This window comes from Malaya genurostris, chromosome 1 (genome assembly GCF_030247185.1).
Source record: "Malaya genurostris strain Urasoe2022 chromosome 1, Malgen_1.1, whole genome shotgun sequence".
NCBI lineage: Eukaryota > Metazoa > Arthropoda > Insecta > Diptera > Culicidae > Malaya > Malaya genurostris.
In genome coordinates, this window is record NC_080570.1 from 93124795 (window position 1) to 93139224 (window position 14430).

The 14430-nt window shown below is 34.7% G+C and overlaps 1 protein-coding gene across 5 annotated transcripts in view; it reads left to right on the top strand.

Annotated features, from left to right (window-relative positions):
* LOC131440743 (acetylcholine receptor subunit alpha-like) overlaps positions 1 to 13151 on the top strand; it is a 266618-nt gene extending 253467 nt beyond the window's left edge. For all 5 annotated transcript variants that reach the window (XM_058612276.1, XM_058612278.1, XM_058612277.1 and 2 more), the window contains one exon: positions 8884 to 13151. In XM_058612276.1, coding sequence (XP_058468259.1) covers positions 8884 to 9084 — 201 coding nt within the window. In that variant the 3' untranslated portion in view covers positions 9085 to 13151. The remainder of the gene's footprint in view (positions 1 to 8883) is intronic.
* The last annotated feature ends 1279 nt before the right edge of the window (positions 13152 to 14430 follow it).

Consider the following 14430-nt stretch of genomic DNA (forward strand, 5'->3'; position numbering starts at 1 on the left):
AATATTTGTTTAGTAACTTGTTAGATGAACACCTTAATGCGATTCTTCTAAAAGCAAACCGTTCAATTTACAACTCCTTACAACTTTGAGATATTTTGACTCAGGTAATATTGTAAAACATCCAATCACAGTATTCAAAAGAAGAAATATAGTAAATTTTCCTACTCTATAAAATAAAAATATTATAGGCTCTCATCAACTAACAATCGAGCAAGTAATTATTGCAACAGATAAGTATCAGTTGGAAGTATTTGTAAATATGTTCCTGTTTTGAGACTCATCTTTCCTGTTGATTTTCTCTTTTCTGGGTTGACTACCGCATTCGAAAAAGAGACGATTGTTCACAAATACGACCTTCTTTAATTAAATTTTACTTGTTACCTTTTTATAAATATAAAAAAATAGGTATAGAATTCGCTCAAACATTAGAAAAATACACCAATCGATTCAGCTCGACGAACTGAGCAAATGTCCGTATGTGTGTCTGTATGTGTGCTGTCAATTAGGAGGTCGAGATCTCAGAAATGGCTAGACCGATTTTGATCAAACTAGTCGCAAATGAAATGTCAACCCGTCACCCAGAACGCTAGTGAATGGTTTTGAGGATGTTTACTTTTTGAGTTATACGAAATTTTATGTCAAAATTTTCAGTTTTTCGACAATATCTATCACACTTGACCTTGAAAACAGAATATGTTTCCAGACTTAGATTCCGCACGGTAATAGCTATCCAACAAGCCATAGATTATTAAAATCCGTCCACTTTTAACAAAGATATCGACATTTTTGTGTAAGTGACTTTATCCCCTATTCTAGCAGTAGGCTTTTTGAGCGCTTTATGACAAAGCAATGCTTAGGAGCAACGTGAAACACGATTTTTATACTGTTACATACAATTGTTTCTAAGTACCAAAAAGACTGTGTACAGCATACTTTCTCAAGAAATTTTGCTTCGGACCGATTTTGGCACGGTTCGTTTTTGGCAACATAATCGTTTGAATATGACATTTGTAAACCAGATGATGGCAGCATTTTCGATTTGAAAGCAATTCCGTAATTATATTAATTTAAACTAATTACAGCAATAAATGAATGAAAGAACATAATACCCATATGACTGACTCGGAAACGACTCAACCATTTTCTACATTCATATGAATAGTCGTATGCTCATACACAAGGTTCTTGAATTACGTTTGGATCCGACTTTTAGTTTAGGAGCTACAGGATTATATGTGAAACGAAATCAAAATAGTGTTACTCATTTTTCTCGTAGATGGCTGAATCGAATTAAGATTCAAATGAAATCTAGGAACCACAAAAGATTAAAATGAAAGGTCTTAAGATCCTATGAAACATTTTGCTTTTCAATCAGATCCAACTTCCGGTTGGATGAGATACTGAGATACTGGGTGATTCCGGGATTTCGCACAAATCTATTAGGTTTATCGGGTTTGTAGATTTGGATAGTCGATAACCAAATAAACTTATCTCAGTTTTCGGGTATTCAGTTTTCGATTCGGAAGGTACCCAACAATTTAATTCGCACTACGGTTACTCAAAGATGTCTACACTGACTATCAAACAGTTTGAATCAAGTGTAAACTATACAGCTCTAGAGATGTATTTAACTGACTTCGGCTACACCGATTTTAGAATTCCAGTTCCAGTATCGAATCGTTTCTCAAAGCTCGATCGTTTTCTCAAAAAAGTCCAAATCAAATGTCAACTACAAAAATTCAAATGAAAATATTTATGGTCCCATACAAAATTAATGAATTTTATCCGATTCTGGAATTACAAGGTGATGAGTTTTTAAAATTCATACCGATATAGAAGATGACACTCCAAAAACGCTTCAAAGTTGGACTCAAAACTATTGCAATTTATACGTCATATTAATTTATGGCCATACGAATCGTTTTCGGTTATGCTGGTTCTTGAATACTGGTTCTGGTAGTATCGTGCATAACCGTAAGCTCTAAAATGGAATTTATTTCGACATCTCATGGACAGAGATGGAATTTCACCAGAGTTATACACGCTAGAGTCAGATTTTTGCCACACCGAGGTGCAAAAAACGAATCACCGCACAAAGAGGAAAGCGCACTTCTTCTCAGTGTCGAATAGACAGCATTTGAGTGTGTGCTTGTGGTTAAAGCAGCTGGCGCGAGTGAAACACATTCTCTTCGCATGAATCGCTCACACGCGCTCTCGTCTAAATACACCCAAGTGACCACTGGCGCGTGATTGTGAGCGAACACTTCTGTGAACTTCAATTAATAAAGAGTAGATCTGGCCTTGCTATGAAAAATTTGCAACGAAAACCGAAAATTTTACGATAAATTGTTTTATTTTGCTGATTTTGCGTGTCCACGCTTCATCTACGAAAACCATACAGCAGAGTGCTCACCGGCGTGTACACCTCTGTGAAAGTATCTGCATCCACCTCAGAGAATTTATTAGCTAATGCTCTAGCACTTTGGTGCGATTCAGTGGAAGAGGTAAAAGGAAATAAACAAACGCACTCATGATGCGTGCACACTTACACAACAGTGGTGTATAAATGTGAAAGAGAAGAGCTCTCGTTGAAGTTGTCAGTGCGAGGGGAGAAATTTTGCTTGCTCTTCGTCACACAGAGGAGATAGACATCTCTGCTCATGGAAGGTTCAATCGATTATTTCACGTTTAGATTATATTTCGATCCGATTTGCTGTTTCGACATTACAGGGTAATGATTGAATAGTACTTTAAATTGCCGCTTGAATATCTTAAAATAATGCCATGCAAACTAAAACACCGAAGAATATTCATGCAAAAAACACATGCGGATGATAAAAAAAGGTATCTTCTCACTGCTAGGTGGATTAAGCACGTTTTTTCTTATATGTATCTGTAATTATAATGAGAAGATAATCTTAAATGGTCTTTGTCTTTACAAAATTGTTTTTCTTCTCGACGAATTTCGAGCAATCAAGGATACAGAGATAAAATTTATTGCTAAGACAAATGTAGTTCAATAATTCTCCGCTAGATGGTTTTGAATGTCCCCTCTAGGTGAACAGAACAAAACATCCTATGATCCACAAAAAAAGCATTACAAATAAATTTTGGGTTCTTATCCATTAGGGTAACTGAGGTATTTTGGCAACTCTAATATATTTTGGCCTGGCTCTCATAGCACTGGATGTATGACAATATTCCCGTTAAACTCTTGAAAAGCAATAAATTATCTTTTGCACGGATTTTGGCACAAGTTTTCAACAAAATTCTGAGCACTGGTATTTATCCCGACTCTTTAAAAGTTGCTCGTGTTGTGCCTGTTCTCAAGTCCGGAAATATTTGTGATCCTTGCAATTACCGTCCAATTTCTACAATATCAGTATTCAATAAGGTCCTGGAAAAGCTGTTGGTGAACAGAATGCTTAACTTTTTCAACTCTAACAACGTCCTGTATAGATTCCAGTACGGATTTAGATCGGGAGTTATTACCGAATTGGTGAATTGTCTTGTTGATGAGATCGATTCGAAGAGAGTTGTTGGTGCGTTGTTCTTAGATCTTAGAAAATGACGTACATACAGTTATCTCGTTGATTCAATACGACCTTCAAATCTTATCGAATTACTTCAATGCGAACTTACTGTCTTTGAATCTATTAAAAACAAAATACATGGTGTATCATTCCCCACAAAAAAAACTACAAAATCATGCAAAAAGATCCAGGTTCTGCAAAATAGATGTATAAAAACCATATTCAGGTTACCCCATCTGTATCCTACAGTTTTGCTGTACTCGAACGTCAACCACAGCATTTTTCCCATATTGGCACTGAGAGATATGCAAACGATCATGTTCATTCACAAAGCACTGTACCAACCAGGAGCTTACATCAATTTACCACTGTCGGTTATCACTCGCCAACGAAGTAGTAGACAAGCTGGCTCGTTACTGCGAGCATGCGCCTCGACTAACTTTGGTCAAAACCGAATAATGTTTCATGGCCCAACAGTCTATAAATATCTACCTAATACTTTGGAACAAATAACGAACATAAACATATTCAAAACTAACCTGAAACAACATTTGAAGTCGAAGATAGCCGATTATATCGTTCAAGTGTATCAGCCGTATAATGCATATTAGATTATATTATACTATGTTACCTGTAGTGATGTCAAACTGTGTTACTAACGCATGCATTTACTAAACTCAGGATTATCAACTTTATCTATTCATTCATGTATTCAAACAATCATTATTTCATCGATCCCGTCACTCGTTCATTCATTCTTTTATTCATTCACTTTCACTCATCCACAATTCATTCATTAACTTATTCATACATTCATCCATCAAACCATTTATTCATTCACTCATTCACTCATTCATTGACTCAATTATATACTCATCTATTTATCCATTCACTCATTAAATAACACTTCAAGTTTATTTTATTCACATATTATTCCAAATACGTAACGAAAAGATGAGGAGGTTTTTGTGCCCTTTTGAGAGTGTACTGGTCTAACAGTCAGCTCAAAGGGGCTTTTTCCTGCTCCAATAAATGCATATAAATTTTGTTATAAATTATTTTTAGATTTTTAAGATATTTAAAAGAGCCCCTTAAAGGGAATCGTACATTTCCGTACATCGTGCTCTTGTTTTGTAACAATAGTTTATTGCCTTCTTCGCTTGTAATACCCTCAGCTTGTCAACATCGTTTTGTAATCTTTTGTTTTGTTGTAAAGCTTTTTAATTTTTTCTAAGCTGAGGTTTGTACATGTGTCCGTTACCAGGGGGCTCCAAACGTGAGCTCTTTGGTGCGGGGGAGTGAGGAGGGCCAATAAAAAAAACAAAAAAAGAGAGAAGACGATTGTTTTGGTTCAAAAGTAACTTTATTCATCAACGTAATCTCTATCAAGAGCAATCATTACGCTTTATCTTTTCAATACCACTTTTGTAGAACGATTTATCTTTGCCTCAAAATTGGACTTAGTATCAGCGATTACTTCTTCATTCGTTCAAAATTTCTTACCAGTGAGCACTTTTTTCAGGTCTGCGATCAGTCAGTAGTCGCTAGGAGCCAAATCTGGCGAATACGATGGGAGCAACTCGAAGTTCAATTCATGTAGTTTTGCCATTGCTTTGATTGACGTGTGTTGACGTCGACGTATACGGTGTGTTGTCTTGATGAAACAATTTTTTTGCCGTATGCGGACGTTTATATGCAATTTTAGCCTTCAAACGCTCCAATAATATTTAGTCTACAAACGCTATATAATATTCATTGTTAGTGGTATTTCCGTTCTCAAGATAGTCGATAAATATTACATCACGGGGATGTCGAGGTATGGGCATTTTCAGCCGATTGTTGTACTTTCAGGCGCTTTGGACGAAGTTTACCAGATGCTGTCCACTCAGATGACGATCGTTTTGATTTCGGAGTGAAGTGATGAATCCATATTTCATCCATTGTCACATATCGACGCAAAAATCCAGTTTGTTACATTAAACATGGCCAAACACTGCTCAGAATCATCTACACATTTTCGGGTTTGGTCAACAGTGAGCAAACGCGGCACCCACTTTCAACAGAGCTCTCTCATAGTCAAATGCTTATGCAATGCGCCTCATTCGAACGTCCACTGCGTTCTGCAGCATCGGGGTCTCTATGACCACATTTGAAGTCATAAAAACAACGTTTTATCGTTGTTTCTGATGGAGCGGAGTCTCCATAACACTTTTCAAGCCATTGCTTTACTTGTTCGTATTTATCATTTAGGGATAAGCCAAATTTATTTACCATCAAGCAGGCCCGTACCCAGGATTTCATTTCGGGAGGGGCCCATTACTGAAGATTGCTTATGTATCTAATTCTCGGTGTGCCTTTTACGGCTGTTTTAACATACACTTTTAATTTTTCCACTGGAACTGATATTGTATTATATTTCATTCTAAATAATTATATGTTTTCGATTTCGGGAGGGGCCAGGGCCTCTCGGGTCCCCCCTCTGGGTACGTGACTGCCATCAAGAAGCAGTGAAAAATTGAAACACGAAATTGTCTTGATCCATTGTTCTGAAAATAACAAAAGTAGCGTCACTCTTAGCATAATAACTCACAAACTAATGAATAGAATATCATGAAATTTGAACAGCTGTCTTTTAAAGGTTATTATTATTTGAAAAAAGGAGCCTGTAATAAAACTAGCGCCATCTATTTGTTAGGCCCGGGATTTTTCAGCCCATGTGTTAATAAGCCGAAACGTTATGTATTAATTCTCATCGAAAGAAATCAACAAACAACTACAATTGAACAAAGTTGCGGTGACTATAACAAAGAATGATACGACACATTCGTTCGGAAGCAGCTATGGCAGATTATGCAAGAATACGGTTTGATGAGATTGGTCAAAGCAAAGATGGATAAAGTGATATGCGACGTCCAAATGTCTGGGACACTTTCGGTCCATTCGAATCACGAAAACGGGAACGTGCCACTTGAGCCAATTAGTTCTGATTCCTGATTTATAATATACTAGCTGACCCGTCGAACTTCGTCTCGCCCAAAAATAATTTGTTCCCATTTAGCGGAAGATGGGGTTAAACGCACCCCCGAGGCATAATGCACCTTTTGTTTTCCTCAAAAATTACCATTACCATTTTTTTCACTGAAATTTTAATAAAACTGAAAGTCCGCCATAACAACAGATTACTATGAAATTTTGGTAGGGATGGTTCAATCATATCTGGAAAAAAAAACAATTATGTCTCTGTTATAAGTAATTTTTAATGTTCGTTCCATAGTAATTTTCTAGGGTGAGGAAGACGATTTTAATTATGTAACCAGTTCCTTGCCAATCATTCGGGTGACTAAAATTAGTTATAATACAGACGATGTATTTGCAATTTTATAGAAAAGTTGTCAAATTTATCGTCTCATATTTTTGGGGGCAAAACGACCCGAATTGTGTGAGGCAAAATGCTCAAGAATTCGCTTACAATAATTATCCATAAGTTATCAATTTATTGAATAATAGAGAACCTGGCAAATATTTCGTCAACGAAAAGTCTAAAGCTTTCTTTAAATAAGAAGAAGAAGCTTTGTGAGAGTGCATATTGCCAAGTGGTTGTCATGAGCTTTAACACATTGTTTTGATGGATGTTTACCCGTTGTTTAAGATCATCCTGCCTCTATGTTCAGATAATCGTCACTTCGCGTAATTTAAAATGTATATTTTTCATGTTTTCCACGATCGAGCGTCATGCCCCGCATATATTTCAATAGACAATTTGTAGGGGTTTTGGAAAATAAATATTTCAGGTATTTTTCAATGCATTCAGCGAGAATTTGAGAAATAATGATTACGCAAGATAGTCATGCATGAAACTCTTCCGTGTTATTCTCTATAGGGGAAAGTCTTATAAAGCGTCTCTGCTAGCCAAAATGCCCCCTTTCCTTTCTTAAGCATTTAAGACTTTTCTGAACCAAAGTTTTATCACTAACACTATCTTTTCGTATGATCTTTCTGCTATGCAAGTTTGGTGGTTGTCGTTTGCAGGAAAGTATGAGAAAACTAAAAATTTCATTTGGCAGCTTTTCGATGTAAAGTTTTGCTTCGACTAAATAGATGTTTTATCCGCCATTTCTTTGACATACTGATTATCTCAAAACAGTAACTTTATGGACATTTCAAGAAGCATAATGCATCATTGTTGTGGGATAAAATGTCTTTTGTTGTGTGTCATGCCACTGATTTGTTGTGAGACATATTTTATGGCTGCTGGGGCATTATGTCTGAGGCGAGCGAAAAAAACTAAGAATGTGGCCGTTTTGGAAAATGTATTTATATCAATCAATTCTCATCTTTTCTATTGGAGTCATTGAAAATTATGTTCCTCATCCGTATTGCAATGAAATACTTACATTCTCGAGGAAAATATATCAATACACTTGGCAATATCTCAATATTTTATTAGGGGGGTGTTAACACTTTACCCTAGTTAAGATATAGCTACATTTCCGTAGGGGGTGCGTTTTACCCCATCTACCCCTATGTGTTTGTAGAGCAGAATTGTCAAACGACTAAGTGGTTAACGTTTCACTCCAATATTTTTCTGATTACTTAACCTACAATCAACGAAATTCGACACACAAGTTCCACAATCTTTGCATTAATTCATTCAAAAATTTTCTGATTTGTTGAACTCACATCCACGATTACCAATATTATTCACCTGACTCCATTGAACATAATTCATCGAGCAATAATTTTAATGCCCAATTAAGCACGTGGCTCAAAATGATGCATGTGAAATCTCCACTACTAATCGTTGCTCGCCAAACGATTTTTGAAACAATCTAGTAATCTTTTCTTCAAAGACCAAGCTCTAATGCAACTCGTTGCGCGCCAAACATCAATCGTAGATCTAGAAAGCATAGACGACTTTTTTAACGGAAAATTCCATTGTCCATGCAAAAAAAACTTTATGGATTTTTCCTACTTTTCCGGCAAGTTTTCCAAATTTTTTTGATGTACGAACCCGGTGGGGGTAAAAACTGATCAAACAAAAAAAATCATCTCAATCTGTCCATCCGTTCTTACGTGATGCGATTACAAAGAATGATTTCTGCATTTATATATATATATATATATATATATATATATATATATATATATATATATATATATATATATATATATATATATATATATATATATATATATATATATATATATAGATATATTTATGAGAAAGAAACTAGCTGGGCAGTACCAGGACTTTTATCTACTCTATATACCTATTATTTACTAACCGAATAAATAATCCTAAATGCAGTCTTGTATTTCACCAGTAAACGTTTTCGCTTTTGTTCTACAGGTAAAGGAAGACTGGAAATTCGTGGCGATGGTCTTAGATCGGCTTTTTCTGTGGATTTTTACAATCGCTGTCGTGTTTGGAACGGCCGGTATCATTCTGCAAGCACCTACGCTGTACGACACTCGTGTTCCGATCGACATCAAAATGTCAGAAATTGCGACAACGACTGTGAAACCATACATTGCCAAACCAGTGTTATAATCGAATTATTCAATCAGTACCAGCCTTCTGGTAATGAAAAGCGACTGGCTGGTTCTGTCGACAGTCTATACTACCTACCCACTACTACTGAGATGTTTCGAGTTCAAGTGCTATATCAAATAAGAAAGAGAAAAACAAAGAATAACCCACTGTACCACCTTGTTGGCAGAGGAAAGTTTTTGAAGTACATATTTTCCTCTCAAGTGGTTCCGTGTTTACGAGGAGTTTGAGATATAGAAGAAAGAAAACGGAAAAAAACATAAACAAGTTATGTTTTTATTGTTTATTACGACGACTGAACCGTTTCATATTTCATTCATATTTTAACTTGAAGTAAAGCTTTTCAGAGAAAAGCTCATAGTGATAGTCTAGAAAAGTTTTTTTTTGTTACTGAGAAGAAAAACCTCTGATGAATAGTAGTGTTGTATTTATTGGTAGTCGTTGAGAAATAAATGTTGCCATCGTGTTCTATCGTTAATGTGGAAAATGTTATATAGTTTATGTGAAACAGACATAAAAAGTTGATGGACTATTAAACGAATTCCATTCATGCATCTGTTAAATTCATAATAATGTTCAAAGTTCTTCTAATGGACCAGGTCTTACATAGATTTTGGATACTCAAAAAAATGGTGTTTGTAGGATTGGAATACTTTGCAGAATTAAAATCTTTTTCTTTCATATATCTTAAAAAACCCCTTCTATTTGAACGAACTATTCATAAGTTGTATGTAATTATAGAAGAATTATACTAGCATCATAATTTTTCAAACCCTGACAAATTGCCCATTTAAATCAAACTTTGCAAACATCAAAAAGTTCTGGGTCCCATTTTTCAGTTGGGAAACTGATCCTATCGCGTACGATTATAGAATTTCGGAAAGAACTATGACCCGCGTGGTGTATGCTAAGGACCTTAGTGTTATCATGAAATTATGTTTAGACTTTATTATGCCGATATTTTAGCCACCCTGTTTTAAATATCTTTACTCTCTATGGTAGAGTCAAACGATGTAGTATGATGCCCTTACCATGCACACTGAAATACTAAGAGGTTATTGAATGACAATTCACCTGCTACCGTGGTGAGATCCCCTTTTGAATCTCTAGTCATTATGAGTACACCGAATAACTGCCCAAGCTACATTTCCTGCAAAACTGCTTGACAGTCGCACTTTGTTGAGTCGATTACACCTCTTGAATCACTTTACTTTACGCAAATGAACAAATATTAACGCAATTTTTCAAGCAGATTTTTTTCATCCCGACATAATACATAAGATTTACTTAGTCAAAACTCAACTACATTTTTATTTTTCTTCGTACTCGTACAACAAGACAACAAACCATCGTTTTCCACATTCCGATCGATACAACGATGTTAACAAATTTCACAGACTTAAAGGTTTTATAATACGCACACAATCTGAATCATTGCCAGATGTACTAATTTTGAATCGACTCAATGAGCCGATCTAGTATAACATCCCTAGTGCTGAAAACGTGTAAACATGCTCAAGTTAATCGAAGAGAATGAACAAATTTCTGCAATCAATTTGTATTTGCAAATTATTGTGCTCTAATATGTAATCGTTTCACATTAGGTAACACAATAAAATGCTATGTGATTGAGCTAAAATTTGAAGATCTTAAATCAATCAAACCCTGAAAATTTGGAATGCAGTGTGGAATAGAAATTAAAAGTAATGCTCATGCAACAAAGGAAATAGAATAATCAATATTATTGCTTTTTATGTATTCCGTACAGATTTATTACAGTAACTCTACTATATCGGATTACTCAAACAAAAGTGGTCAAGGAATATGATTGCTAAATTTCTTGTTTTTACTCTTCGTATTTTCTGATGAAAGCAAAAACTCACTGATTGAAGTGAGATGATCTATTGAACATGAGTAGTTCAATTTTAACAGTTAAGGTTGGCATTAATATAGTAAAGCAATAGTTTACGCGTGTTTTTTGAGGAATCGTTATGAGTTAAAGTTTAAACAACGAAACTGAAATCAATAATTGACGCATGTTGTCTACAATATTGATTTGATTAGATAAAAAGGGTATATCCGGTACAACATTCTGCTACGGCACTTGGTCTTCTATTACGACAAATTATGTCACCGATTCCAGGCACCGTTTTACGAGCATACGACATCCGGCTTGTTACGCAAATTCCTTGTCTACTAAACCTTCGATCCAAACCATTTCGCAAGTAGAAGAAAACTCGAATTTGAATTATACCTCACGGTGATACTTGTTATGGTCTGTCTGGCACAGTTCTTCCATTTGGAAATTATACTCAGTTATAAGTTTTGAACTGATTCTGACCAGAATACCTCGATCGTTTATTTATTTTTTTGTCAATAATATCGTGTTCCGAAAAGCTATTTTTTTAATGAAGTTTTATAGAGTGTATATTACATAAATTCGATTCTTTATTATTTTGAATTGGTTTTTTGTCGTTAAAAAGGTTTTATCAGCTGTTAGTAAGTTGTGTTAACACGACTTAAGTTAAATTAAAGTAATAAATTTGTAATACTGATTGCTCACAATCTTAAACATAACAGTGATAAAAAATTGCTCATTAAACTCTACAAACCATTGTTTCTCGGCATCCTTCGGTATTTTCCCTATGAATAATTTTTATTTTGTTTTTTATTTGCTTGCTTTGTGTACACTAATAATAGATAGAACATGCTAGAAAAAATCAAAACACCTTGACCACTGAGATTTTACCTCGTCCAACTATTGGTCAATATTAAACAACTTTTTTGCACTACATTTTACTTCCACATTTTTATTCTAAAGAATAACATGAAAAACAACAACAAAATCTTATCTGCAACGGAGTAATTTTCTGTTAAACAAATGTGTATTTGTTCTAAATTGACAGAGTAATCAGTAACAGGACTTTTGAACAAAGCAAATTAAAATGAATAGTAGATAATTAACAAAATGAATCTATTGGTCTTATATCTTAATCTTCACAAATATTTCAACACACTCATTTCCCAAATGATTCAATTTGGGCGAATTTTCACCTAGAAATATGAACACTAATAATGAACTCCCACAATCCGAAAACATATTTCATTAACTAGTATTTAGCATTCACTGAAATTTCCATAGACTCATTACTTCTTCTTACATCTCCTACTTTACTGTAAGAAAACAAATCACTAGTTTTACCATAGCGGTAATAAAAAAGTACATTGGACTAGGAACAAACAAATATTCGCATAGTTTTTATAATCGGAAGAAAATTAATATTAACAAAATAAAAAAAAACAAAAATTGAAATAAAAGGTTAACTTCGACGGAAACAAAATACTATTAAAAGTGTTATATTTAAAACAAGTGCACAGAGTACTATCGAGTAACATTAAAAAGGGAAGAGAATACGTTTATATACATAGAAATAACAGAAAGAGCAGATATCGTTTTAGACAAAGAAATTCAGATAACAATAACAAGATACATAACAACACACAAAATAAGCAAAACGAACGTGTTACTTTTAAGGTGTGCGAAATTTGTTTAATAAGATTTTTGTACAATTTTACTCGAGTACGCAAGTCGATTTTGAGAAACTCAAAGACATTTAGTACATTACTGAAATGGCAGAAAGAGCGTTATAAAAAAAGTAGTTGATCGGTTAGTTTTTTTATTACTGTTATTGCTGCTATCGCTGTACGTCTGTAGATTTCCCGTCCGTCCTTCGTACCAGGATCGACAGAACTAGCAAATGACCCAAACTAAAAATTATTATGCTGAGTAGTAGATACATTCAGATTGAGGATTATTAACGGGAGATTGATTACAAAATTTGACAAGTATAATTATACACTCTGGCGGACGGAAGGACTATGTTCAACGTACGGGATTGTCAGTCAAATTGTTTAGGTCAGCGGTAATATCCAGCAATGCAATGCTAATGTGTGAAAACAACAATGAAAGCAGGATAGTAAAATTATGTGCGACAAGGTGATTTTATTGTAAATGAAAACAGAAAAAATAAAGGAGCAAAATAAAAAAATAATCTCTATAAAATGCATCCAATGTAGTACTATTATTGCATTTGATATATCACACAAATACGTTTCTAAAACTATACAATGCACCAAGTTGAACATGGCTAAGTTGAATGTTTCCTAGCATCCCAATTGATTCCCTTTGGTATTTTGAACTAATTGCAAAATAAATTCATACGAGATGAGTAGATATTGTATATTAATCGTGAATCGGAAAATAATAGATGAATCTTACCTTTTGCAACGTGAACTTGAAAAAGTAATACGTATAGTACGAAATCTCCAGTGTGTGGTATTTTAACTGATTGGGGCTGTCAACGATTATCTCACTTCTGTCAATAGATAGCACCGTACAGTCGTATACATACCTGTTGTAGTTACTTAGACCGACAATCTTCTTGGCTCTCTGGCTCACGGTTTCGCAAATAATCATCAGATATTTATCACAGGAATTCGTAATAGCACTCTGTTTCGCCTAATGCAGCAAGCTCTTTACTTTGTTGAGCAACGGTGCTTTCGAAATCACAACAAAACCTCAATGGTGTTTTTCACTCATCGTAGAACCAAATACAAATTATTTGTATTTGGTAAAACTATCATCGGAGTCCGTTCGGTAAGGCTTTTTATATTCTGAAGTTGTAGTGAGAGATAAAGTTAAGTATATTGTAATAATTATTGACTCAAAGTTGAACTGGTCTAGTCACATTGATTTCAGAATAAAGAGAATAACGACAGCCGGTGTTGAACAGTCGTTCGCACCGCACGCGTATAGCTCTTGGCTTCTGGAAATTTTTTCTGGCTACCTAGAGTTTCATTGATTCATGGCTTCAGTCTTTTTAAAGGCTATCTGAATCACTAACAGTCTTTTTAAAGACTAACAATTAGTCAGCCTTTCTCAAGGCTATACAAAGAGTGTTATTAGAGTGACTAAGTGATACAAAGAGTGATATTAGAGTGACTAAGAAATTAATCAGTTTTTTTAAGGCTTGCTATTCAAAGAACTATTCTTCGAACTAATCAGTCTTTATTAAGACTACCACAAAATCAGTCTTTATCAAGACTTTTCAAACTAGGAGTCTAATCGAAGACTAATTCCGCCTAGTTAATTTAATTTAAAGTTTCATTCATTTCAAAAATGCCTGCGTTCAACCGGAAAGGCAACAAGCCTAAGGCTAAAAATAAATCACAATCCATTATTCAACATTTTCCTAATAACATTCACGATCTTATAGAATCTGAATGTAAAAATAAAAGACAACGGACGGATTTCCCTTCCGTTGATCCTATGCCGTCTAACAATAT